We start from the raw sequence: 26,701 nt of genomic DNA on the forward strand, positions 1-26,701 counted from the left end.
GAGGAGGGGGCGGAGCTTTTGCGGAGAGGTCGACATTGGGGCCCTGTTGGGGTAGTGGGTGTGTCGGCCGACTGGAAAAGTGCGCGTTTTGCGTGGTGACGTAGGGCGCTGAGTGGGAGAGAGAACTGGATCCCGCGCGTGCGAGGCGCCCCACTTTCAGTCCAAATCGATCTTTTCCCTACGGGGGAGGTAGGCCGAAACCGTCTGGGTTGTGTGTGTGTTGCAGGCCAGTGCAGGCTGGCCTGACCCTGCTTCGCTGCTCGGTCTGGCGCGTCCCCCTAACCTTGCTACAGGGCCCCCTAGTCGTGAGTGTGCAGCCCGAGGGTAGAAGCAGTCTGTGGCTCCCCCTCCTTCCTCCTGGGACAGGCTGCCTCCGGCCTTGGAGACCCCACTGGGCATGGCCGCCTGAGGAGTTGAGGGCCAGGGTGAGGACACATAGGTCCCCTAGAGGACAGAGTATCTGGAGCGGGAATCCGTCAAGTCCAGATGGTGCCGAAGGTGGAACGGACCTCGACATCGATTGGAGCGGCCACCCTGGGCCACCCACCACATGTCCTGGAGTGTCTTTAAGGGCTAGCTAAAGTGGGGCTGCTGGAATGACCCCCAGGGTCATCTTCCTCTGGGTCTCAGATTACCGCGGGCTCCCGAGGCGGCAGGATCCAGCATGCCCCTTGCTCCTGACTCACCACGAGCCCTTGGGACAGGCCTCAAAGGAGTCGCTGTTTTTAGATTCAACTTTGCTTGTTACTGATCTTAACTCTCTTTCACCCAGCGAGCAGGTACCAACATGTCAGAGTGGGAGTCTTACTACAAAAACGGGGGCGATGAAGAAGAAGAGCAAGAGGAGGGCCTTGAAGCAGGTGGTCAGTGACTTTAACTGTACTGTTGTGTGTGGGGAAGGCGTCCCCTGCCTGTCTCTGCGGGTTGTCCTTGGCTGTCTGAGGGCGCTCCTCTCTCTCCCCAGATAACACCTCAAATACCTTTTCCCCTCTGAACTTTACAGAGTTACCGTAGGCTTTTTTTATTCATGCCCTACTCTAGCCTATGGGGCGTTTCTAGCCTTAAACTTTGGCTGGACACTGGTAGATTGCTACCTGTGGCGTTCCAATAAATGACCCTGAGCTGTGCTATCTTTTGTCACCTTAGAGGGCACAGGTAAGCCTCTTCCTCACTCAGAATAGTTACACTCGTTTCAGGACCTCAGTGTAAAAATCACCTAACAACAATCGCAGCCACCGAAGAGTAGACATTAGCAACAGTTACAAGTCTCATTCCCTCACCATAACCTCCATGTGGGGAGTATGTGTTCAGCCAACACAGTAACACAGAGGACAAAGAAAGAGAAATAAGGCCTAGAGGTACGCCAAATACTGGTTAGTTTAAGCCCTGGGTAGAAAACTTGAAAGTGTTTTTATTAAAATGGAGAAACATAGGAAATATTGATAATAGAGGAAGCTTACTGTAAGCTATATAATCTGCCACTCTAACACAATTTCATTCTGCATATTTCCTAACTACGTATGTCTGTTTTTCTTTGTATCTGATTTCTTTATGTAGTGATAATTGTAGTATATATACACTTAAAATTTTAATTTATACCAGTCTTCTAACAAAAGGAATTTTAAACACGTACATAATTTTATGTTCTGCCTTTTTTCCTTATTTATCATAGATATATCTTTTTCTCATGTAAGTACATAAATATACTCTTTATAACTCATTTTGAATTTATTACAATTTATTCATTCTGCTTCCTTTTGGATATATTTTTTTAAAATTTTTAATTGATCTTAGAGAGAGAAACATTGATTTGCTGTTCCACTTATTTATGCATTCATTGATTGAGTCTTGTATGTACCCAGATGGGGATCAAACCCATAACCTTGGCGTATCAGGACAATGCTCTAACCAACTGAGCTACTCAGCCAGAGCCATTTATACATTATTTTCAATTTCTTACTTCATTTTATTATTTTTTTAGATTACATTTATTTATTTTTACAGAGGAGGGAAGGAGGGAGAAAAACATTGATGTGAGAGAAAAACATCCATTGGTTGCCTCATATGCACCTAGCTGGGGACTGACCTTGCACTCTAGGCTTGTGCCCTGACTGGATATGAATAGCAGCCTTTCCACTGAGCCACACCGGCCAGGGCGTCCATTTCTTACTTTAATAAATAACATTGTGAAAAATTTTGTATAAGGATTTTTCCAGATCTTACTTTCTTAAGATTTTTAAGCCACAGGATTTCTGGGGTCAAGGTAGATTTTTCTTTAAGGCTTTTGATGCATACGATTATATTGTTTTTAATAAAAGGTAGGTAATTAAATTTGTTTTATTAAGCAGCAGTATCAAAAAGGGAGACAACCAGCCCTGGCTGGTGTGGCTTAGTGGATTGAGCCTTGGCCTGTGAACAAAAAGGTCACTGGTTCAAATCCCAGTCAGGGCACATGCCTGGATTGTGGACCAGGTCCCTATCAATGTTTCTCTACCTCTCTTTCTCTTTTCCTTCCCCTCCCTCTGAAAGTAAAGAAACAAAATCTTTTTTTTTTTTTTAGATTTTATTTATTTTTAGAGAGGGAAGGGAAGGAGGGAGGGGGAGAGAGAGAGAGAGAGAAACATCAATGTACGGTTGCTGGGGGTTATGGCCTGCAACCCAGGAATGTACCCTGGCTGGGAATCGAACCTGGGACACTTTGGTTCCCAGCCCGTGCAGAATCCACTGAGCTACGCCAGCCAGGGCAGAAACAAAATCTTTTAAAAAATTATTAAAAAAAGGAAGACAAATGAATATGAAAAATATATCAGGAAAAGAAAACCTGAATCTGATGAAGCCTTTCTGGCTCCTTAGTAGGAAAGACAAAGGAGCCTGTTCACCAACACCAAAAGGACGCCTGTAGCGAAATCCAGACGATGGGAAACTGCATATGGCACAATATCCTGGTTCTTCAACAAATAAACTTGTTTTGAAAGACAAGATGGAGAGGGTTATCTATAGACTAAAAGATATGAAAAACATTAAAAAAAAAAATCAAAACTAGTATTGCCCTGGCTGGTGTGGCTCGGTTGGAGCGCTGTCCCATAAACTGAAAGGTCATGGGTTCAATTTCCGGCCACGGCACCTGCATAGGTTGCGGTTGGGTCCCCAGTCGGGGCAGGGGGGAGAGGCAACCGATAGATGTCTCTCTCCCACATCAACGTTTCTCTCCTTTTTCTCCCTCCCTCCCCCTCTGTAATCAAGCATGTTGTCCGGTGAGAATAAAAAACAAAACAAGAAAGTGTTCAGGAGTGTTCGCTAGGGGAGAAAACTATTTTTAAAGAAAGGAAGTGAAGACAGGATAGTGGTTACTCTCGGGAGGAGGGTGAGTGTTGTGATTGGGAGAAGGCACACAGAGGGGGCTTCTGGGGTGACTGGCGAGATTTAATGTGGGTGGTGGTTTTAAGGGTGTTCACTGTGCACATCAGGTTATAGTTTTGCTTAATGGGCTTTTCTCTATTTTATTAAAATAATAAACATAAATATGAATGCAAAGACAGAGGTTTTCTTCCATTTTTCCCCATGTAGGAGAATATACATATTCAGGAAGAGACAGCTTGATTTTTTTGGTTGATGCTTCTAAGGCCATGTTTATTAAATCAGAGGATGAAGATGAATTGACTCCTTTTGACTTGAGCATCCAGGTAAGATTACCTTTTTATTTAAAACAAACAAAAACCCTGAAGTATTAATGCCACTTTAAAAGATATGGACTCTGAAAATTGTGTTTGTCAGTGATACATGGTGGTTAGCCTCCTGGGATGGCTGTGTTAACTCCCAGCGGAAGAACAGTAGCAGTGTTGGAGAACAGGCGCATTTTATGCTGAGGCTGAACTCTGGACCCTGGGAAGGTGTTGCTCCCACCCTCAGCATTCGCCCTGGTAGTGGCAGTGGGCCGCTCCTGCTGTGGGGATGGGAGGGCAGCGGAAGAAAGGGAGCTCCAGCAATCACAGTTTGGAAATGAGTCCTCTTGGAAGCGGTAGTTGGAAGTTGGGTGTTATCTGTGATTGAAAAAGATTATTACAACAAAAATGACAAGAAAAAAACAATTTAAAAATGGGCACAGGATTTGAACATCCATGACTCTAAGGATATACAAATTGGCCAACGAGCACAGGATATTCTCAACATCTTTTTTTTTAAAGATTTTATTTATTTATTTTCAGAGAGGGAAGGGAGGGAGAAAGAGAGAGAGAGAGAGAGAAACATCAATGTGCGGTTGCTGGGGGCCATGGCCTGCAACCCAGGCATGTGCTGTGACTGGGAATCGAACCTGCGATGCTTTGGTTCGCAGCTTGTGCTCAGTCTACTGAGCTACGCCAGCCAGGGCATTCAACATCTTTAATCATTAGAGAAAAGCAAATCAAACCACAATGAGGTATCACACCTGCTAGGATGGCTATAATTTAAAAAAAAAAAAAAAAAGGAAAGCAAGAAGGATGTAGAAAAGTTGGAAACCTCATACGTTGCTGGTGGGAACGTGAAATGGGCCTCCTGCTGTGGAGAAATGGTTAGGCAGTTCCTCAGAGTTCGGCATGGAGTTACCATCTGCATCACTCCTCCCGGGTATGCACCCGGCAGAATAAAAATCAGCTACACATATCCTGACGCCACCACTGATAAACTGTCTGATGTTATGCCCTGGCTGGCGTGGCTCAGTGGATTGAGCTCTGGATTGCGAAGCAGAGGGTCGCTGGTTCAATTCCCAGTCAGGGCACATGCCTGGGTTGCAGGCCACATCCCCAGTATGCGGTGCATGAGAGACAACCACACACTGATGTTTCTCTCCCTCTCTTTCTTCCTCCCTTCCCCTCTCTCTAAAAATAAATTAAAAAAAAAAAACCCCAGCTGTCTGATGTTAGAAGAGTAATTCAACATCTTGGTCTCTGTTTTCTTACCTGTTAAATGGAAAGAAGAATAGTCTCTTGCCCATCAAGTTGATGTGAGGATTAAATTGTTTAGTTCTTTAAGTTAAGGTGTAATTCACGTAATAAAATTAACCATTTTAAAGTGTACAATTCAAAGGTATTTTGTCATTCACAGTGTTGAGTAAACACCATGTCTTGTCTTACTACCATACATTTTGAATGGATCAACAGAATTTTTTTTTTAAATAAACATTATGTTACTGTCAGTTCCTCATCTGGAAGAGTTTCTTTTCTTTTTAAGATTTTATTTATTTATTTTTAGAGAGGGAATGGAGGGAGAAAGAGAGAGAGAAACATCAATGTGCGGTTGCTGGGGGTCATGGCCTGCAACCCAGGCATGTACCCTGACTGGGAATCGAACCTGTGAGAATCAACAGAATTTTTGTATCTACAGTTGGAATGTTACTCAGACAGAACAAGAAATGAAGTGCTGATACATGCCACACAGTGAATGAACCTTGAAAACAATATATTGAGTAAAGGAAGCCAGACGAATGGTCACACGTGATTACATTTACATGAAATAGGGAATTGATAATCCATAGGTCGGTGGTTCCTAGGGGCAAGGGAGAGGGACGTATGGGGAGCAATAGCTTAATGGGTATGGGTTTGCTTTTGGGGTGGGGGAAATATTTTGGAACTAGATAAAGGTAGTCATTGCATAACGTGAATTTATTAACTATCACTGCATTGTTTATTTTTAAAGTATATTTTGTTGATTATGCTATTACAGTTGTCCCATTTTTTTCTCCACTCGATCCCCCTCCGCCCACACTCTCCTCCCTCCGACATTCCCCACCCCCGTGTCCCCGCCTCTTAGCTCATGTCTGTGGCTTGTACATACGAGCTCTTCGGCCCCTCCATTTCCTATACTATGCTAAACCTCCCCCTCTCTATTTTGTACCTATCATTTATGTTTCTTATTCCTGTACCTTTTCCCCCCATTCTCCCCACCTCCCTCTCCCCGGCTGAGAACCCTCCATGTGATCTCCATTTCTGTGATTCTGTTCCCCTTCTAGTTGTTTGCTTAGTTTTTGTTTTAGGTTCAATTGTTGATAGTTACGGAGTTTGTTGTCATTCTACTGTTCGTATTTTTCATCATCTTCTTTTTCTTAGATAAGTCTCTTTAACATTTCATTCATATAATAAGGGCTTGGTGGTGATGAACTCCTTTAACTTGACCTTATCTGGGAAGCACTTTATCTGCCCTTCCATTGTAAATGATAGCTTTGCTGGATAGAGCAATCTTGGGTGTAGGTCCTTGCCTTTCATGACTTTGAATACTTCTTGTCTGTAAGGTTTTTTGTGGTTTGTTTGTTTTTTTTTTTTGAGAAATCAGCCGATAGTCTTATGGGAACTCCTTTGTAGGTAGCTGTCTCCTTTTCTCTTGCTGCTTTTAAGATTCCCTCCTTATCTTTAATCTTGGGTAATGTAATTATGATGTGCCTTGGTGTGTGCTTCCTTGAGAACCAACTTCTGTGGGACTCTCTGAGCTTCCTGGACTTCCTGGAAGTCTATTTCCTTCACTAGATTGGGAAAGTTCTCCTTCATTATGTTTTCAATTAAGTTTATAGTTTCTTTTTTTCTTTTTTTTTTTAAGATTTTATTTATTTTTAGAGAGGGAAGGGAGGGAGATAGAGAAACATCAATGTGTGGTTGCTGGGGGTTATGGCCTGCAACCTAGGCATGTATACCCTGGCTGGGAATCGAACCTGGGACACTTTGGTTCCCAGCCCGCGTTCAATCCACTGAGCTACGCCAGCCAGGGCTTCAATTAAGTTTATAGTTTCTTAATTCAGTGCAATATATATGCCCATCACTCTCACTGATTTATGAATTTCCTGAAGGTGGAGGTCATAGCTTATTCTAATGCCATGTACACATTCAGCAAGCATATATCAAGCACCTATTATGTGCCAGGCACTTAGAGAGTTTGTTTAGTGGTAAGTAGTTAAACATTAATTGAATTCTTGTTCTTGTTTCTCCAGTGTATCCAGAGTGTGTACACCAATAAAATCATAAGCAGTGATCGAGATCTCTTGGCAGTGGTGTTCTATGGTACTGAGAAGGACAAAAACTCAGTGAATTTCAAAAATATTTATGTCTTACAGGAGTTGGATAATCCAGGTCCGTAGCATTCTAAGATTAACTTTTTTTTTTTGAAGATTTTATTTATCTATTTTTAGAGAGAGGGGTAGGGAGAGAGAAAGTGGGGGAGGGAAACATGAGTGTGTGAGAGAAACATTGATCAGTTGCCTCTCGCACACCCCAAACTGGGGACCTGGCCTGCAACGCAGGCAGGTGCGCTGCCCGGGAATCAAACCTGTCACGTTGCAGGGTGATGCCCAACTGAGCCATGCTGGTCAGGGCTAAGATGATCTTTTCCCTTAAATGAGAAGGTTATGGCTCCGAACAGAGATGAGGAGACAGGAGCAGGTGACACCTTGACTAAGAGTGTGCTTCCTGCACTAGGGGCTTCTCACCGGGGTGTGGACTTTGGCTGTAGGGGTTGACCAGCCCTGGGGTGAGGACGGGACCTCAGGCTCTCCTGTTGCCCTGGTAAAGGCGCCTGTCCACTGACACTGCCCTCACTTCTCTGCCCATCTGACTCCCTGTCTCTGAGCAGGTGCTAAACGGGTGTTGGAGCTCGCGCAGTTCAAGGGGCGGCAGGGGCAGAAACATTTCCAAGACCGGATCGGCTATGGGTGTGCCTACTCACTAAGTGAAGTGCTGTGGGTCTGTGCCAACCTCTTCAGCGACGTCCAGGTCAAGATGAGCCATAAGAGGATCATGCTCTTCACCAACGAAGATGACCCCCACGGCGACGACAGCGCCAAAGCCAGTCGGGCCAGGACTAAAGCTGGGGATCTCCGTGACACAGGTGGGCATTTCCCCAGGTCTTTTAATTTTTAATTTTTTAAAAGATTTTATTTATTTATTTTTAGAGAGGGAACAGAGGGAGAAAGAGAGAGAGAGAGAGAGAAACATCAATGTGCGGTTGCTGGGGGCCTGCAACCCAGGCATGTACCCTGACTAGGAATCGAACCTGCGACTCTTTGGTTCGCAGCCCAAGCTCAATCCACTGAGCTACACCAGCAAGGGCCTCCCCAGTTCTTTTAAATTGGTACTTAATGCCCTTGCTTCTTTAGAGTTGATGTCAAACATTTGCTCTTCACCATTCAGAGTAAAATGGAAATAAAAGTGAAGCCAGAGGAGTCACCTGTGGACCATTCCCAGTGAAAATGGCCAGGTCGTTGGTTGCCTGAAGGGCTCTCCTAGAGCAAGATTTTCTTGATTTTAATGCTACTGTGAATGGTGGTTATTGGAATACGTCATCTGAAGTCATTGTAGTAGCTGATTCCCCTAGCCATCTTCTCAAATTCCTGACATGTTAGTAATTAGTGTAGTCCTCTGGGGAGCTTTAAGAAGCATGTTGGAGCCTAACAGAAAAAAAAATCATTGCTGCAAATTGTTTCCCCTCACTTCTGTCTGTCCTCGTCCCAGGTATCTTCCTGGACTTGCTGCACCTGAGGAAACATGGGGGCTTTGACACGTCCTTGTTCTACAGAGACATCATCAGTGTGGTGGAGGACGAGGACCTGCAGGTCCAATTCCAGGAATCGAGCAAGCTGGAGGACCTGCTGAGGCGGGTCCGCGCCAAGGAGACCAAGAAGCGTGCGCTTGTCAGGTGGGCACTGAGCCTGGGCCAGCAACGCCCACGAGCCTCCTAACTGATCGTAAACAGTGCATGACCCTGGCTGGCAGCTGGTTGGAGCATTGTCCTGACAGGCAAAGCTTAATCCCTAGTCAGGGCACACACAAGAATCAACCAGTCAATGCACACATGTGTGGAACAACACGTTGATGTCTCTCTCTCTCTCTAAAATCAATACATTAGAAAAAAATCACCACCACCACAACAAAAAGGAAACACAGGAAAAGAACCCACCAGTGCGTGGCTCTGATGCCCTGGCTGCCTGACTCTGGGCTGTGTGTGTCTCTGCTTCGCCGGCCTCCTCTAAAAGACGTGCTGGATTTCAGGACAGCGCCCGTTGTTATGTGCTTCTCTCCCCTGGAGAGAGCTGGTGCATTTCTTCAGAGTAACACAGCCCCCACTTTCTGGGGGCAGGCAGTCGTGGTTTAACAGTATCCTCAGTTGCACTCACGAGTTCATTGTCTGCTTGTTCCTCTATAAATTGGGGATGACAGTAGTTCCTGGTATAGAGCAAAAACCCTGTAAGTGCTAGTTGCTGAAATTGCATTATTCTGATTTCTTACGAACCCGAGTCCAAAAGGAACCAGATTGTTAGATTTATCCTTTGGAGGCTTTGGCATTGGGTCCGAGGGGCTCCTCAGCGTTTCTTCCTAAAGAGCATCAGGTTTGCACTTGAGACTATTTCCTCAACATAGGGGAATGTGACGGTCGGTGGGTTTGGGGCACTTTTTGAGAGATGACTGGCATTCTACCAGAAGACCCGTGACACTATCGTAAGGAAGCCACGGCCCAGCTCACTGTCCCAGTTGTCGTGTTGTCATTGCCTTCCTTTTCCCTTTGGAACTGTTACTCTTTCCCCGGACAAGTATCCTGTTACCGCTTCTCCTTTCCTGAAATGGTGACACATTGTTCCTGTGACACAGTGTGGAAATCTACACTTTTTGGTCTGGGTGGCAGGGAGCCTAAAGTTGAGGCAGATGGCTTAGATCTAGTCCTGGCCCCTCTGCTGTGCGGCCTGAGGTACGGCGTGTAACTTCTCTGAGCCTCAGTAAAATGGGAGCAAAACCGATAGCTCCTTACAGGACCACGGTGGTGCTTAAAGGGGAGAACGTGGGCTCAGTGCTTGGCACGCAGTGGCTATTTATGAATGGGATTCTCGCTGTTCTGTGGAAGCGTCATTGTAGGCTGCTTAATGTGAGTAATGACACATTGGAGCTGCTTGAGAACTAATAGTGCCTTAGAAAATTATTGCACTTGTTCTTGCTATAATCAAATAATAAATTTACCGTCGTGCGTGGTTATTGTGTGCCAGGCACTACCCTAAGTTCTTTGTGAACACATTAATTAACTTATTTAATCCGTAATGACAGCCCTTTCAAGTAGGTTGAAACCTACCCACTAATAACATTGAAGACATTTCAAAGGAAGTTACACATAGGAAGCAGCTCGCTCTGCACTGTGGGCTTCCACGTCTTCCCTGGCGGGTCCTGACTTACACCACGGTGTTATACACGGGGATGCTGTCCTGTAACTGCAGGTTGACTTAGACTTATGTCATTTTCAAGGTCAAAAGTTACTTTAGTTTATAAATACGAACATTTAAGACCGGGCGGGAGGAGTAGTGGATTTGCTATTTTGGGTTAGAAACAGAACCAAGGTCACTTGAAGCCCGAAGTCATCGTGGACCACATTGGCCAGTGCTTTTCTCCAGGATTCAGCAGTTTTTTTAAATTGCTTTTGAAGATCATGTAGTTTTTAGTTGGTTACATTTATTCTTAGCTCTCCTTCAGCAGCCTTTAGATAACTGAGTTTAACTGAGTCAGCCAGAACGAGTTCAAATAGGAAGCCAGCAAACGGTTGGTGGTGTTCGTACTGCCACCTGTTACTAGTACTCACTGGGGGCCACGCTGTGCAGTATCAGAGTGGTCTGGGGACATACCAGGTGCCTGTTCCAGAAGCCAACGTTTCTAGGTGGTAGGACTCTGTCTTCGAACAGTGTTCTTCCCACCGTGCGAACCGATGCGCCTTTGAACTAGTTGTCACTTGTTTACAACGCTCACTTCTTTGAAGTCAATACTTGTTCCTAAACATTCCGCAGCGGTAAAGACGGGGTTATTAACCTGACGCTTTTCTTCTTTTTGGTAAAGGTGTTTAAAGCCACACATTTCCCTCCAAACACTTGATTTTAGCTTCATCCTATACCTTTTGATATGTTGTATTTTCGCTTTCAAAACAACTTAAATTTTCCTTGTGATTTCTTTTTTGACCTCTTGGGTTATTTAGAAGTATATTGTTTAATTTCCTAACATTTGAGGTTTTCCCAGAATTCTTCCTATTGTGGTTAAAGAAGATCCTTTGTATGATCTCAGTCTTTTTGCATGTATTTAGTCTTGTCTTCTGCCCCAGCATATGGTCTGTCCTAGAAAATGTTCCATATGTGCTTGGAAAAAAAGGCATAACATGGGTTATTTTTGTGTTGTGCCTTTTTTTACAATATCGTTTTGTAAATATTTTGCACATTGTGATTACTATAGCACACATTTTCGCTGTGGCTGGTGTGGCTCAGTAGATTGAATGCCGGCCTGCGAATCAAAAGGTCGCCGGTTCAATTCCCAGTCAGGGCACATGCCTGGGTTGTGGGCCAGGTCCCCAGTCAGGGGCGTGTGAGAGGCAACCAACTGATGTTTCCCTCGCACATCAATATTGCTCTCCCTCCCTTTCTCCCTTCCCCTCTCTCTGAAAATAAGTAAATGAAATCTGTAGGAAAGACAACACTACATTTTCTAGAGGTCCTATTGCTTCTTAAGATGTTGGTATGAATATTCTGGAGCAGTATGTCACAACAGATAAGTACCTGAGTTTTGAATCAGACATACCAGAGTTTGAACACCAGTTTTTATGTTGTCTGCCACTAAACAAGTCATATAACATCTCTGAGCCTCAATGTTTTCATCTGTGATAAGGACAATAATAAGGTTTATGGCTGGTGAGCAACAGAAACGGACTCTTAACCAGTTTCAGTATAATCAAGCAAAATTCCGAACAGGGTAGATAGTCTAGGAACCAGAGCGGCTCCAAGGATCCAGACAGCAAGAAGTAATGACAGTGTCTTCAGGGTGCCGCTGTCAGAAAGCGTCCCTCTGACTGTGACCCAGACTCCAAAGAGAATGGGTCCAGTGGCTTGAGCCTGGATCAGATATGCCCACCTCTGGGCCAGGGAAGAGCATAGCACTTCGATTAGCACGCCCCCGAAACTGCAGTGGTGGCTGGGTGATTCCCACAGAAAAAGTGGGGTTTTGTTGTTAAAAGAAGGGAGAAGGGATACTAGACAGGCAGAAAGAGCAGATGATCAATACAGCACTTACATACATGGTTATTGTGACGATGAAGTGAGTGAATAGTTGTAAAGGGATTGGAATGGTGTTGGGCTCAATGTAAAAAATCATTATTTTTATTATAGTATTTTCCTTATTATTATTTTACATAGCTAATATATCCCGGAGCTAATTTTTATGGAGTAGACCCTGAGATAGTATTACAGCAAACTCCACTATACTATTAAAATGAATTAAATGTATACTCTAAAAGCTTGCTTGGGGTTATAAGAGAGATTGAAGCAAACTAAGGCTTGGGTGCCTTGAAGGAACTTTAGGTAGGGAAGTACAGTCTTTCAGTCTATGCTTTTTCGTCTTTCTCTCCTCCAGGTTGAAATTTAAGCTCAACAAAGATACAGCGCTCTCTGTCGGCATTTATAATATAGTCCAGAAGGCCGTCAGGCCTTCTCCAATCCGACTTTATCGGGAAACCAACGAACCAGTGAAAACCAAGACACGGACATTTAATGTAAATACAGGCGGTTTGCTTCTGCCAAGCGACACCAAGAGGTCTCGGGTAAGCCTGCCTGCTTACTGAATTTTGTCCCATTGAAGGGTTAGCAGGGAGGGGGGATATTTATCAGCCTAACCAGGTAACTTTCATGTGCTCACGTTTCTAGCCAAGCTGATAAAACTTTGGAACTACGGCGTCTAGATCAGGGGTACCTTGGGGCTGGAAAGGTAGACAGAGCCAGTGTTTGAAAGAGACGTCAGCGGAACTCCAGCCCCTGACCACTCGGCCCAGGCTGCTCTGTGTCTTCCAGTCTTACTCCTCGCTCAGTGCGACAGCAGGACGTGCTCACAGTCAACTGGAGAGACAAGGAGCCAGGGGAAGTGTGTTAGGTGCCAAGTGCAATTTTTTTTTAAAGGAGGGAATTTTGCCCTGGCTGGCATAGCTCAGTGGATTGAGCGCAGGCTGCGAACCAAAGCGTCGCAGGTTCGATTCCTAGTCAGGGCACATGCCTGGGTTGCAGGCCACGGCCCCCAGCAACCGCACATTGATGTTTCTCTCTCTCCTTCTTTCTCCCTCCCTTCCCTCTCTAAAAAATAAATAAAGTCTTAAAAAAAAAAGGAGGAATTTTTTTGTTTGGCCAAACTAGATTTTTCCTGTGCTTTGAAAGAATACACATATGCCTTTCTTAATCTGAAAGATCCACTGTGAATGTGGAACATGATCTACCCCCATCCTTTCACCTTTGTTCAGTCTGTGGAAGGGTTTGACATCTGAAATGAAAATCAAATGAATCATTCTTCCTTTCTGGTTATGCGAAGTGTGGGAGAAAACCGAAGCGTGTGAGATGTTTGTCGGGGCACAGATTTCAAGCCGCAGCGCTCTGCCCTGCCTTCGGAAAGGGAGGAAAGGAGGAAACTTCCTTTTCCGTTTTGGAAGTAATTACTTTTCCATATTCGTTTACCATAGGAAGCTTTTCTAGTCACCGAGTTTCTTTCTTTTTTCTTTTTCTTTTAAAAAAGATTGTATTCATTTACTTTTAGAGAGAGGGGAAGGGAGGGAGAAAGAGCGGGAGAGAAACATCAATGTGTATACTGATCGGTGCCCCTTGCACGCCCCCAGCTAGCGACCTGGCCCGCAGCCCAGGCACGTGTCCTGACCAGTAATTAAACCGGCGACCTTTCGGTTTGCAGGCTGGTGCTCAACCCACTGAGCCACATCAGCCAGGGCACTGAGTTTCTTTCTTGATTCAATGTCCCTAAAAAAAACATTTGAGGGTTCTGTTTCTCATAAAACCCCAATTTGACTGTCACTAACCGAATAGCTAGGATCGAAAGGCAGACACTGAAGTTCGAACATAGTGCTTTTGGTGCACGTGCGTCTGCCTCCCACACTAACCGAGACCCAGCGCACTCCCTGACCCAGGTCCTCGCAATGAGTAGGGGTGGGGTTTTCTTTCCTTCTTTTCTTCCTTGTTAAATAGGTGTGGTTTGAGCATTCTTTGTGTGTCAGGGATGAACGCTCCATACACGTACGTGAGGGGAGGCACAAATGCTTGAAGAGCATGGCCTTTGGTACCAGACAGATCTGGGTTTAAAGTCCAGTTCAGTTGTGTCACCAGGTACAAGTTACCGACCACTGAGCCTCAGTTCACTTACCTTAAAACAGTTTTTACCATCCACCACCAACTGCTGTTACAGAAGATACATCAGATGATAGGTATGAAGGGCCTGCCGGGCACTCAGTAAACATTCATTCCTGGTGGTAGCGGGGCAGTGGCCCTGGCGAGCCATGCTCCTGCTCCTTAGAAGAAAGCAGGCTGTGACCCGCTGGTGTCTGTCGCGTGGCAGCCATTGCGCATCTCCAGCGATCTGTCTAGGTGGCCCCTCGTTGTCCCCCACCTTTAGATCTACAGGAGTCGTCAGATCATACTAGAGAAGGAGGAGACGGAACAGCTGAAGCGGTTCGATGAGCCAGGCTTGGTTCTCATCGGTTTCAAGCCCCTGGTGATGCTGAAGAAGCACCATTACGTGCGGCCGGCCCTGTTCATGTACCCCGAGGAGTCCCTGGTGAACGGTGAGTGGCGCAGACCGAGGGGGACGCGTGAGGGGCTCAGAAGGTGACTCGCTGAGCAGCGTTTCCTGAATAGGTGCTGCTTGGGAACGAGATCGGGTGTGTTCCTGGGGTATTTTAAAGTGTTTCATGCTCGAATAAAGTCTGGGAAGGCGGGCAGAACTAAGTGAAAGAGATTTCTTTAGGACTTGTAATACGCTGGTATGCATTGTGAGTGTCCAGGAGGGGATATGGAAATCAGTATTTAAAAACTTACTTCTATGGAATTCTTTATTTGAGGCATCAGATAGCTTGAAAACAAAACAAGAAACTTCCTCCCTCGTGCTGGCGGTTAAAGATGATCTGAACTCAGCCACTGAGTGTTTTTGCTGTTCAGCCCTGCATGGTGCTGTAGAGCTACTGAACCTCCCTGATCTGACCCGATTGGTTTTCACCAGCAACCGAGGCTTATGCTATTGGCCCAAAGATAGCAAGAGTGAACTGCCATTAATAATTTGCGCTCCTAAATTGAGTGTTTGAGACATCCGGTCTCTCATTCCTTTCCACACTCCTGCTGCCCCCACTTTCCCCTTAGCTGTGGGTCATCACCCCCTTCTGCTGAAGTATCATAGGCCCGTTTAAAAAAATGGAAGAGAAATTGTAGGCTTAGAGCGAGGCTAAGAGGGAAGAAAGGAAGAGACACTTTAGGACGTAGACCCCTCGGATGTTTGTTTTCCAGGGAGCTCAACCCTGTTCAGTGCTCTCCTCACCAAGTGTCTGGAGAAGGAGGTCATGGCAGTGTGCAGATACACCCCCCGCCAGAACATCCCCCCTTACTTTGTGGCCTTGGTGCCACAGGAAGAGGAGCTGGATGACCAGAAGATTCAGGTGGCTCCCCCAGGTATGTGAACGAGAGATTTCCAGCGCTCCTGAAGCTTGCTGAGGCTTTGGAATCGCTCATGGGAGATTCCCGCTCAGACCCGCTGTACCCGAGTCTCCAGGGGTGAGGCCCGGGGAGTGTGTTGTGAAGGGTTCATGGGCAAGGCTGACGCACGGTGTGCTGCACGCACAGCCTCGCGAGGCCGCTCTGCGGTTGAGGGCTGACTGCTCAGCGGACTGTGTGCAGGTCACCGACACAAGTTCATGGGGTCTCACGGCCGATGCCTGTCTTGACCAAAAGCCGTTGTTTGGCACCCTTGTCATGCCTAGTGCTCAGTGTGTCTCCTGCATCCACCAAGGCCGTGAGCTGTGGCGGAAAGACATGGGTTTTGAAGCTAGACTTCACCTTATGCTCTGTGTCTGGAAGCTTTCTTTTGTTTCAAGGCCATCTCTGCCACTCGCTGGCTGGCCAGTTTGGGCACATGATTTAACCTTTATACTCCTTATCTGCAAAGGTGAGAATTCTGGAACACCTTTCTCTCAAGGTTGTTTCACATTTGAAATACACTAATAAACATACAGGTGCCCAGCACAGAGTAGCCTGTGGATGATGGCCTTCCTTTTTCTTTAACCATGCTAATAAATACTGACTTTATAAAGTAACTCTTTGAACATACTATTTCTGAGCCTGGTCATCACAGCGCTCAGGAATAGCTTTGTATAGCAGTTTTTATGCTGTTATCGCTCAGCCCCAAGTTCACCCTTCAGTGCTCTGAGGCCGGGACTCTCCAGACCCAGGGTCTCCTGTGTGAGTGGCCTCTGCGAAGAGCAGGGGCCGGGGAGACCGCAGGGCGGAGGAGAGCGAGGGGCCTTGCTCCTTCCCCTTGCTTCGTGCTGTCAGTGTTGCCTGCAAGGGCCCTCCAGGGGCGGCGGCAGCCGCTGGTTCCAGTCTCCAGATTTTTCTGTCTTTAGAACCAGTCCGTGACCGGAACGAGTTCACCCTGAGTGTCCTCCCGTCTTCCCTCTCAGCGTGTGGTGGAGGGTGGAGGCAAAGGGGGGCTCCGAGGAGGGCCTCCGGTGTGTGATGGAGGTGGGACTTGGCCTTCCAGGGAGTGGGCAGCGTCCTGCGGGCCCTAGTGCATCAGAAAAGCTGGAGGTGGAAGCGGCTGCTGCCGCCAGATGAAGAGCCGGGGCTGGAGCCGCAGTGACAGGAACAGGGAGCGTATGGGGAGGAGCGCCCCTGCCCTGGGGTCACCCCGTGGGGGAGTCTCTGGCGGATGCAGCCTCACGGGACAAAGAAGGGTGAATTTGGAGCTGAGGGGCAAAGGACAACTCAGTCACTGAGACCTTCTGTTAAGACAGATCTCAGAAATCTTAACTCCCTCCTTCAGGCTTCCATCTTATCTTCTTGCCCTACGCCGATGATAAGCGGAAGGTGCCCTTCACTGAAAAAGTCGTGGCAAACCCAGAGCAGGTGGACAAGATGAAGGCCATTGTTCAGAAGCTCCGCTTCAAGTACAGGTGAGCAGGGGGTCAGTCCCAGGCTTCCTTCTGCACCTGCCCCCCGAGTCGGAGCTCTTGTTGGAAATTCGAGTTACGCACAGACCAAGAGAATGAGATTTTACTCTTTTCCGCTAACACATAGATGATGATGATGATGATGATCATGATTTTTAAAGATTTTATTTATTTATTTTTAGAGAGGGAAGGGAGGGAGGGAGAAAGAGAGAGAGAGAGAGAGAGAAACATCAATGTGCGGTTGCTGGGGACCGTAGTCTGCAACCCAGGCATGTGCCCTAACTGGGAATCGAACCTGCAGTACTTTGGTTCGCAGCCCGTGCTAAATCCACTGAGCTACACCAGCCAGGGCTATTTTTTAAAAGCAATCTAGAGACTGGAAGTTCTTATTGTGTAGGATGGGGCAAAAGTGGATTTATAGTTGTGAGTACTATGCAGACACAGTTTATTATTGTATTGTTTTCCATACAAACAACTGGAAGCCCACTTTTGCCCCAGCCTGCACTGCAGACTGGAGTTGTGCTAAGTGCCTACAGCTGGGTGACCTGTTGTGTTGTGCTCAGAAAGCCAGGTGAATTGAGCAAGATCAAGAAAGCAGCAGTGAGGAGAGGATTCTTAGTTGGCCTTTTCCTTAGTTTATTCACACAATGAGGAAAAGTAAGTAAATCCAATGCAAATTGTCCCAGGATTAACAGGATGATAATATATTTCAAGTCATTCCCTGTCACACACACTCCCAGTCTCTCAGAACCTGCATAGTGGAACAGACACCAAACTTTTTTTTTTTTTCACATTCCTCCTTTGTGTTTAGACTGCTTCCCTGTCTCTGCCGACCTCTGGGCAAACACCTTCCCCTCCAAACATGGTCCTTTACTGGGAAGTGGAAGCATTAGTAAGATTCTGTCCTGTGCCAGGCACTGTTCTAGATGCAATGCTAACATTATCTCGCTTATTCTTCGTAAGTACCCTGAAAGGTAGGTCTCATGCCCGTTTTACAGATGAAGAAACTGAGGCTTAGTAGAGTGAGGCAGCTTGTGCAGACTCATCCGGATGGAAAGAGCTAGATCTTTCTTACTCTAGATTCTCTCTCTTTTTACACGCATACTGCGACTGAACCTGGGAAGAAAGAGCCCTTAGGTCCCTTACCTCCCCATCTTTCACCATCTCTCCTTTGTCCTTTCTCTGTCCGTACATAGCCCTGCCTCCTCCATGTCTGTCTCTGCCCCGAGCTTCCAGTGACGGACAGGAGGGCGGCTCTTGCTTGCTTTTAAATTAGCTTTTGGATCGCTAGCATCCGACAGTAAATTGGAGAAAGAGAGGTTGATTCAAAAGACAAGATTCTCAGCTCCTTTTATTTGGGGCATTTTTCTCAGCTGACCTTGAGCGTGGGCTGAGTTGGGTTTATTTAATTTTATTATATTTTAAATGTTTCTGTTTTTATTTTAAAATTCATGTATGTTCGCCATCATTATTGTTTTAACAGAAGCGACAGCTTTGAGAACCCAGTGCTGCAGCAGCACTTCAGGAACCTGGAGGCCTTGGCTTTGGACTTGATGGAGCCCGAGCAAGCCGTGGATGTGACACGTAAGAAGGCTGTGACTGGGCTGAGAAGTTCCTGTCGTGGGAGCTGTTCTTACTGATCGCACCCTGGCCAGTCCTGTGGACGCATTTCCTAGCACCCTCTCAAGACTTAAGCTCGTTGTCCAGCCCCCGTCTGTCGGAGCGGTTTTCTAGACTAGCGTAGCCTGCCCGGGGAGAGACTCGGCTAGTCCTGCAGCAAGAGGAGGAGGAGGAGAAAGTGCTGGGCTTCTGAGGCCTGCCTCTGAGCCAGGCCACCCGTGGCTGCATGGTGGTAAAAGTTTAAAAAACAAAACCGACACCATTTATTGAGCGTTTGTTGTGTGCCAGGCACGGTCCTGTGTGCTCGCTCAGTTAGTCCTAGTGACTGCGAGCTAGGCGCTGATTGGTCTTGAATCCTCTGGACCCCAGCCACTGTCCCACCCCCCGCTGCCCCCACGCCTCATTCCATTAGTAGGTCCTGTCCGCTCTATCACTTTACATGTTTATAGTCCAACCCCCCCTCCCTCCGGTTGCACACACAGCGCTTCAGCCTTCTGTCTTACCTGCCTTCCGTTCATACCCCACACAGCTGTCGGGGGCACCTTTCAGAAATGCAGATCTGATCGTCGTGCTGCTCCCCTGCTCGTAGGCCTTCCGTGTTCCACACTGTTGTTATGAAGAGTTAATCCCTGGCAGGCTTTCCAGGTTTCTGGGACCTCGCTACACTTGCCTTTCCAGCCACCTTGCTGGTCCTGCCCCCTTCATGCTGTTTCAAGCTGTTTGTTACCTGCTGTTTCTCACCCCTGTTCCTTTTCCTGCTTGGGATAGTATCTGCCTGAGGAAGAACAATCAGCTTCCCGAAAGTCCTTCCTGACCCCTGCCCCACCCCAGCTTCCCCTGTGCGCTGCACAGTCCCTCACCCGTTGCATCGCCCAGCTGTACTGCATTGACCTTTTGACCACCTCCTTCCGTGGCATTGCCCAGCTGTAGTGCATCGACGCTTTGACCACCTCCTTCCGTGGCATTGCCCAGCTGTAGTGCATCGACGCTTTGACCACCTCCTTCCGTGGCTCAGCTGTAAGCCTCACGAGGGCACAGACTTGTTTGAATCCCCAGAATCCAGCCCAGTTTCCCCTCGACCACTTCCCAGCTGTTTGACCTCAGGCAAGTCAGTTAACCTGTTTTCCTCCTTTGTAAAATGACACAGATTTACCTACTCCGGAGGGTAACAAAGCATTCAGAAGGGTGCCTGGCTATAATACGTGCTCATTAAATGCAGGTGTTGGAAGGTCCTTGGTAAATGTCAAAAGAACTTGGTTGAATGTTTTCCTGGCCAGGTCAGCCGTCTCCTTGGGGACCCCTCCCCCCCAGCCTCCCCCAACCTGTTGGGTGCTTACCTGAAGCCAGGGAGTGTGACTCACCAGGCCGCTCTTCCCATGTTTTGCTTTTCTAGTGCCTAAGGTTAAAGAAATGGATAAAAGACTGGGTTCCCTCGTGGATGAGTTTAAGGAGCTTGTCTACCCGCCGGATTACAATCCCGAGAGAAAACCTCCCAGGCAGAAACAAGGTGAGAGCTGGGTGTGGACATCCGTGGGCTCTTTCGAAAACTCGTCTTTACGGTCTTACCATGGAGGGTAACGCCCTTTCCGAAATTTCTATACAAGCCTACATACTTAAATATACAAACATATATTTTGGCATACATGGAATAGTATTCATGTTGTTTGTAGGTCATTTTGTTACTCACCTGTATATGTTAGAGAGTGATTTATATCCACAGCTACATATCTGCCTTATTTGTGCTAGTGTATTCAGCCAGACCTTTATTGATGGATATACTGCAGTGTGCATGGACCACCATCATGTACTAGTGGGGGCAGATCCATCGGATGAATTCTTTGCATGGTAGTTGCTGCGTCAAGGTGTAAATATTTAAAGTTCCTATAAGAATTGCCAGTTTGCCTGTGAAAAAGTGATACAATTTATATCCTATCTAAGAAGGGATGGGTGCATTTCTCTACACTCTCACCAATCCTGTACTTCATTTACTATTTTTAAAAATTTTTCACAAAAAATATTAAAAGGAAAATTACATTCTGTTCTGGTTTGTAATTCTCCAGTTACGAGTGAAATAGAGTTTTCTTGAACTTCTTTTTTTCTATGACTTCTAGTTTTGGCCTTAACTTTTTTTTCCTACTAGACTGTTTTTTTTTTATTGGACTGTCCTTTTTCTTTAAGATTTTTATTTTACTTTTTTATTTTTAGAGAGAAGGGAAGGGAGGGAGAGAGGGAGGAAAAGAAAACCTCCACGTGAGAAAGGAACACGGACCGGTTGTTTCCCGCATCAGTTGTCCCACTGGGGGCCTGGCCCGCAACCCAGGCCTGTGCCCTGACCGGGAATCGAGCTGGTGACCTTTCAGTTCGCAGGTCCGTGCTCAGCCCACTGAGCCACACCAGCCAGGCCTGTCGTTTTTCTTACCACTGGATCCAAAGTACTGTACCATGCATGACTCCAGTTTTCTGGACAGCCCGTTGTGAGTTCCTCACCATCTGGGAATAGTTCTTAGGTTGTAACCCTTTTGGTTATCTTTGGTCAAATGAAGCCAAATTTGGGCCTTGCCTAAAAGACCAATGAGGGTGGTGGAGCTGTGCGAGGGTAGGTGTGGCCGTGGTGCTTTGCCCGTTTTGCATGTGAAGTGACTTTAGTGTCCAATGTGACACTTTAACTTGTCATACTTGTGTGTGCTCTAGCAATGTGCTTTTTTTTCCACCTTCTAAAACTTTTTATTGTTGATTTTAGGGAGAGGAAGGGTGAGAGCAAGAGAGAAACACTGATTTGTTGTTCCACTTATTTATGCATTCATTGGTTTTTGTATGTGTCATGACCAGGGATCGAACCCACAACCTTGGTGTATTAGGGTGATGCTCTTGCCAACTGAGCTACCTGGCCAGGACATGGTGTAGTTGTGTATCTCACTCAGCCTGCACATTCTTATCACCTAGCATGGTGCCTTAGTACTTACTTGGTGCTCTGTAAATGCTTTTGGAAGGCAGGAGGGAAGGGATGAATGGCTTGCTCATACAGAGTAAGCAACGGTTTCAGGTAAACTGATAGGACTCAGACTACTCCTAACTCCCTCCTAGGTTGACACAGTTTTGATTTTATGCTTAAATGAAGCTGCCTTATTAAGACACCTATCTTTCCCTGATGTTCTAAGTGGGTATCAGAGCTTTATGGAGAACGGCTGACTGCAGGCCAGATCTTATGAGGGCCCTATGCAGTGTGTAGCTGGGACGCTGCTCACTGGTGGCATTTCCAGTCACTCCCTCCTGACCTTTCCCCCAGATGATGGAGGTCCTGAAAGCAAAAGACCCAGGTTGGATTTGTCCGAAGAGGAACTGAAGGTCCATGTCAGCAGCGGCACGCTGGGCAAGCTCACGGTGCCCGTGCTGAAGGAAGCCTGCAGGGTGTACGGACTGAGGGGTGGCGTGAGGAAGCAGGAGCTGCTGGACACGCTCACCAAGCACTTCCAGAAGGACTGACCGGAGACCGGACGCCCAGCCATGCTTCTGCCCTGTGGCCGGGCTGCTTGGTTTAGTTCTCATCAAGTGAAAATGTGTTCCTCCTGAGCCAGGAAGAGTCTGCCTGAGAGAAACCAGAACTTTAGGAGACTTCCTGTTGCCATGGAGACATCATAGCCCTTCCACCCTGCAGTGCCTTATTCTATTGTCTAAATAAAGAGCCTAATTTTGTACTACAGACCGTCCTTCATGGTGAACGAAAGACGCGTCTGCCTCACAGACACATATCACTTGCTGTTGGCTATTAGCTTCATTTTCTCTCCCACTTGGGACATCAGTCATCACAATGGGGACAAAACGAAGGGAGGGGAGAACATGCTGCATAAGGACACATGGACATACTTCAAGGGCGACAAGGCCCAAGCCAGATCCCGACTTCTCACCCGTTTTCCTTTGTGTCATATTAAGCTCCAAAGATCAGATTTCAGAAGCAGTGAGAATATGACATTTCTGATACTGGTCCCATTTGCTTCACGAGTAAATAGCACCTCCTCATGTTGCATTTCTCTTAATGTGGCATTCAGGTATGTGAAGGTACATGGTTTCTATTGCCCTGAGAATTCGGGTTCCGGTGTAAGTGAAGTCAGCTATTTTTCACAGGCACCGTAGCAAGTTCAAGAAGATGAGAGGTGCTCGTGTTAGAAGGGGAGGAGGAGGGGAGTGTCTTTCCCTTCGGGTTCTCCCCCGCCCATCCCTTCTCCATCCTCCCTGCCCCTTTCCTGCTCTTCCTGCTGCTGCTTTTGAAACATTCCCTTGAGATCAGGAAGGAAAGCGTCTGGAAGGGCTTGTGTCCCCTAAGGGTGTTGGAGGTTCAAGGGTTTTAGGTCCTGTGTCTGTCAGGGCTAGAACAGCATCTCATGAGGAGAGCGTAGGAGGGGTCAAATTACTCTTGTAAGAGATTTTCAGTTTTGAGTTCTTTGCCCTGAGGTTTATAAAGTTGTTCTTTTTTTGGCCCGGGGTTGGTGAGGCTCCGTGGACTGAGTGCTGGCCTGCAAACCAAGAGGTGGCCGGTTTGATTCCAGTCAAGGCCCATGCCTGGGTTGTGGGCCAGGTCCTCAGTCGGGGTGTGCGAGAGGCAGCCGACCGATGTGTCTCTCCCACATCAATGTTTCTCTACCTTTGTTTCTCCCTCTCCCCTCGCTCTAGAAAATAAATAAAATCTTTTAAAAAATAATGAAGTTGTTTTTCACTTGTCTTAGCTTTTGTTTTTGTTTGGGAAGGAAATGTATATTCTTGTTTGGCTTTCTTATCTGGGGAAAGGGAAGGTAATTCTCTAACTAGAAGAGATGCTGGGGGGCTGGGTAGAGTGGGGCGAAGGGGAAAGGTTGGGAAAACTAATAGCATAAATATAAATTTTAATTGTTGAATTACAGTTGTCTGCAGCATAAAATATTTTTAAAATATATTTTATTGATTATGCTATGATAGCTGTCCCATTTCCCCCCTTTATTCCCCTCTGCCCTGCACACCCTCTTCCACCCACATCCCCCGCCTTTAGTTCATGTCCATGGGTTGTACATACAGGTTCTTTGGCTTCTACATTTCCTGTACTATTCTTACCCTCCCCTGTCTATTTTCTCCCTACCATCTATGCTGCTTATTCTCTGCTCCCCCTGTCTGCTCCTCCTACTCCTGTTGATAACCCTCCATGTGATCTCCATTTCTGTGGTCCTGTTCCTGTTCTAGTTGTTTGCTTAGTTTGCTTTTGTTTTTGTTTTAGGTGTGGTTGTTAATAACTGAGAGTTTGCTGTCGTTTTACTGTTCATATTTTTTAATCTTGTTCTTAGATAAGTCCCTTTAACATTTCATATAATAAGGGCTTGGTGATGATAAACTCCTTGAACTTGACCTTATCTAAGAAGCCCTTTATCTGCCCTTCCATTCTAAGTGAAAGCTTTGCTGGGTAGAGTAATCTTGGATGTAGGTCCTTGCCTTTCATGACTTGGAATATTTCTTTCCAGCCCCTTCTTGCCTGTAAGGTTTCTTTTGAGAAATCAGCTGACAGTCTTACAGAACTCCTTTGTAGCTAACTTTGTCTTCTTTTCTCTTGCTGCTTTTAAGAGTCTCCTCCTTATCTTTAATCTTGGGTAATGAAATTATGATGTGCCTTGGTGTGTTCCTCCTTGGGTCCAACTTCTTTGGGACTCTGAGCTTCCTGGACTTCCTGGAAGTCTATTTCCTTTCCCAGATTGGAAAAGTTTTCCTTCATTATTTGTTCAAATAAGTTTTCAATTTGTTGTTCTTCCTCTTTTCCTTCTGGTACCCCTATAATTTGGGTGTTGGAATGTTTAAAGTTGTCCTGGAGGTTCCTAAGCCTCTCCTTTTTTTTGAATTCTTGGTTTCTTCACTGTTTTCTGGTTGAATGTTTCTTTCTTCCTTCTGGTGCACACCATTGATTTGAGTCCCAGTTTCCTTCTAATCACTATTGGTTCCCTATACATTTTCCTTTATTTCACTTAGCATAGCCTTCATTTTTTCATCTAATTTGCGACCAAATTCAACCAATCCTGTGAGCATCCTGATTACCAGTGTTTTGTGTTAACTGTGCATCTGATAGGTTGGCTATCTCATCACTTAGTTGTATTTTTTCTGGAGCTTTGATCTGTTCTGTCATTTGGGTAATTTTTTAAAAAAATATTTTATTTATTTTTAGACAGAAAGGAAGGGAAGGAGAAAGAGGGAGAGAAACATCAATATGTGGTTGCCACTTGGGTGCCCCGAACTGGGGGCCGTGGCCTGCAACCCAGGCATGTGCCCTGACGGGGAATCGAACCAGCAACCCTTTGGTTCACAGGCTGGTGCTCAATCCACTGAGCCACAACAGCCAGGGCTGGGCCATTTTTTTTTTTTCTCAGCACACCTGTTACATAGTAAGGGGCAGAGCCTTAGGTGTTCACCAGGGCGGGGTAACCCACGTTGCTGCTTTGTGATGCTGTATGCGGGGCGGGGACCAAGAGGGAACAATGACGCTCCACTTTCTGCCGGGTTTCAGTCACTTCCCCCACTTCCCCCAAGCAAACTGGGCCCTTCTGGTGCTGATTCCCGGGTGGGTGGGCTTGTGTACATTCTAGGACCCTGTGGGTCTCTCCAACGCACTCTCCTGTGAGGCTGGGAGTCTCTCCCGCTGCCGCCTCAACCCCCACCGGTGTTTTCAGTCTGTGGTTTGAGGCTTTATTTCCCTGCGTGGAAACCCTAGGTTGTGCGGTCTGTCTCACTCCCAAGTTGTTCCTCCGGTTTGTCCGCACACAAATGTGGGACCGCCCGCTCCACCAGCTGCCACCTTGCCGGCCAGCTGCAGCCTTGCCTGTCTCAGTCCACAGTCCACCGCCTCGCCGAGAGTCCTCTCTGCCTGGCTGCCCATCTCTGCCCCTCCTCCTGGTCTGGATGAATGTGTCCTCTAACTCCTTAGTTGTTGGACTTCCATACAGTTCGATTTTCTGTCAGTTCTGGTTGATTTTTGTTTTTAAATTGTTGTTGTCCTTTTGGTTGTGTGAGGAGGCACAGTGTGTCTAACTACACCTCCATCTTGGCCGGAAGTCCCTGTCTGCGGCATAAAGTATTTTTGAAAAAGAGTTTTTTATTATCAATCCAATAAAAAATGGACAATATTTTTAAATTAAAAAAAAAGATGCTTTGAATATACAGCAGGATAATGCAAAACCATTTAACAGGGTAGCGCTCATTCGTTGAGAAATGAGACCATCCCTCCTACATGGACATGTTTGGAAACCGGGCTCTACTCGGGGCTACCACCGAGATAGGTTAGGATCAGGCGAGGCACCGTGGGAAGGTGGGAAGGTGGGAAGGTGAGAACGAGCCCAGGCAGTGGGCCTTTATTCTCACCCTGGGTTTCCTGGCTGGCTGGGGGCGGGGGCCCAGGCTGAGTGCCGGGTTTCTGTGCACACCCAAGGGACCTCGTGCAAGGCTCGGCTCCTCTCCTCTGTTCTGTTTACGAAATGGAGCGAATGAGAGCTCGAGGGTCCGACAACCAACACCCGCCCGTCATGTAAATGCCAACAGGAAATGACCGCAGGAGTCCGTGCCACACGGCACCAGTGTGAGCTGTGCCTCTGCCACAAGGCTTGCCTTCTCCGCTGCTGAGCTGCCCGCGGGGGAAACGCCAGGTCCAGACATAACTTGGTTCAGCTGTTGTAAGCTCGCACGTCAGATTTAATACATTTGTCTTGGCTCCATCACGTACATGCACGTGACTGTGGGAAATGGGCCTGGCATTTTCAAACCTCCGTTTCCTCATGTTTATAATAAGATGGGGGTACGAGATGAAGGCAGAAACTGCCACGTCTTTTATGGAAGCTTGGACGTCTCCCGTCAGTCCTCAGTCCTCCGAGCCCCACAGACCAGCTCTGAGCGGCTGCAGGCGGGGACTCTAGAGGGCATGAGCTGCACCAGGTGAGGACCATTGGGGGCCAGCTGGGAGCTGGCTGCCACAGAGCATCACTGAGACTCGCTACTTAAAATCTTTTTTCTTCCTTCAGAAAATAATCATACCCACCCCCCTCTGCCCCACTGTAAGATGTATCCACTAATGCCAGAGGTACGTATCTGAGTTTTCAAAATGTAACTTAGCTGACACTAAGAGGAT

The 26,701-nt window shown here is 46.8% G+C and overlaps 1 protein-coding gene across 8 annotated transcripts in view; it reads left to right on the forward strand.

The window, feature by feature from the left end:
• The window catches only part of XRCC6 (X-ray repair cross complementing 6), a 46,801-nt gene extending 24,508 nt beyond the window's left edge, over nt 1-22,293 (forward strand). For 2 of the 8 annotated variants that reach the window (XM_036019683.1, XM_036019682.1), the window contains exons 2-13: nt 773-863; nt 3,568-3,683; nt 6,956-7,094; nt 7,594-7,848; nt 8,472-8,655; nt 12,387-12,573; nt 14,415-14,583; nt 15,299-15,460; nt 16,830-16,959; nt 18,440-18,540; nt 19,970-20,083; nt 21,863-22,293. In XM_036019683.1, the coding sequence (XP_035875576.1) occupies nt 788-863; nt 3,568-3,683; nt 6,956-7,094; nt 7,594-7,848; nt 8,472-8,655; nt 12,387-12,573; nt 14,415-14,583; nt 15,299-15,460; nt 16,830-16,959; nt 18,440-18,540; nt 19,970-20,083; nt 21,863-22,059 (1,830 nt within the window). In that variant the 5' untranslated portion in view covers nt 773-787 and the 3' untranslated portion in view covers nt 22,060-22,293. Of the gene's footprint in view, nt 1-12; nt 190-772; nt 864-900; nt 1,156-3,567; nt 3,684-6,955; nt 7,095-7,593; nt 7,849-8,471; nt 8,656-12,386; nt 12,574-14,414; nt 14,584-15,298; nt 15,461-16,829; nt 16,960-18,439; nt 18,541-19,969; nt 20,084-21,862 lie in introns of those variants that run through there. The other 6 variants (XM_036019689.1, XM_036019688.1, XM_028532469.2 and 3 more) reach the window with 5 other exon arrangements.
• The last annotated feature ends 4,408 nt before the right edge of the window (nt 22,294-26,701 follow it).

The sequence above is a fragment of the Phyllostomus discolor genome, chromosome 2 (genome assembly GCF_004126475.2).
Source record: "Phyllostomus discolor isolate MPI-MPIP mPhyDis1 chromosome 2, mPhyDis1.pri.v3, whole genome shotgun sequence".
Classification (NCBI taxonomy): domain Eukaryota; kingdom Metazoa; phylum Chordata; class Mammalia; order Chiroptera; family Phyllostomidae; genus Phyllostomus; species Phyllostomus discolor.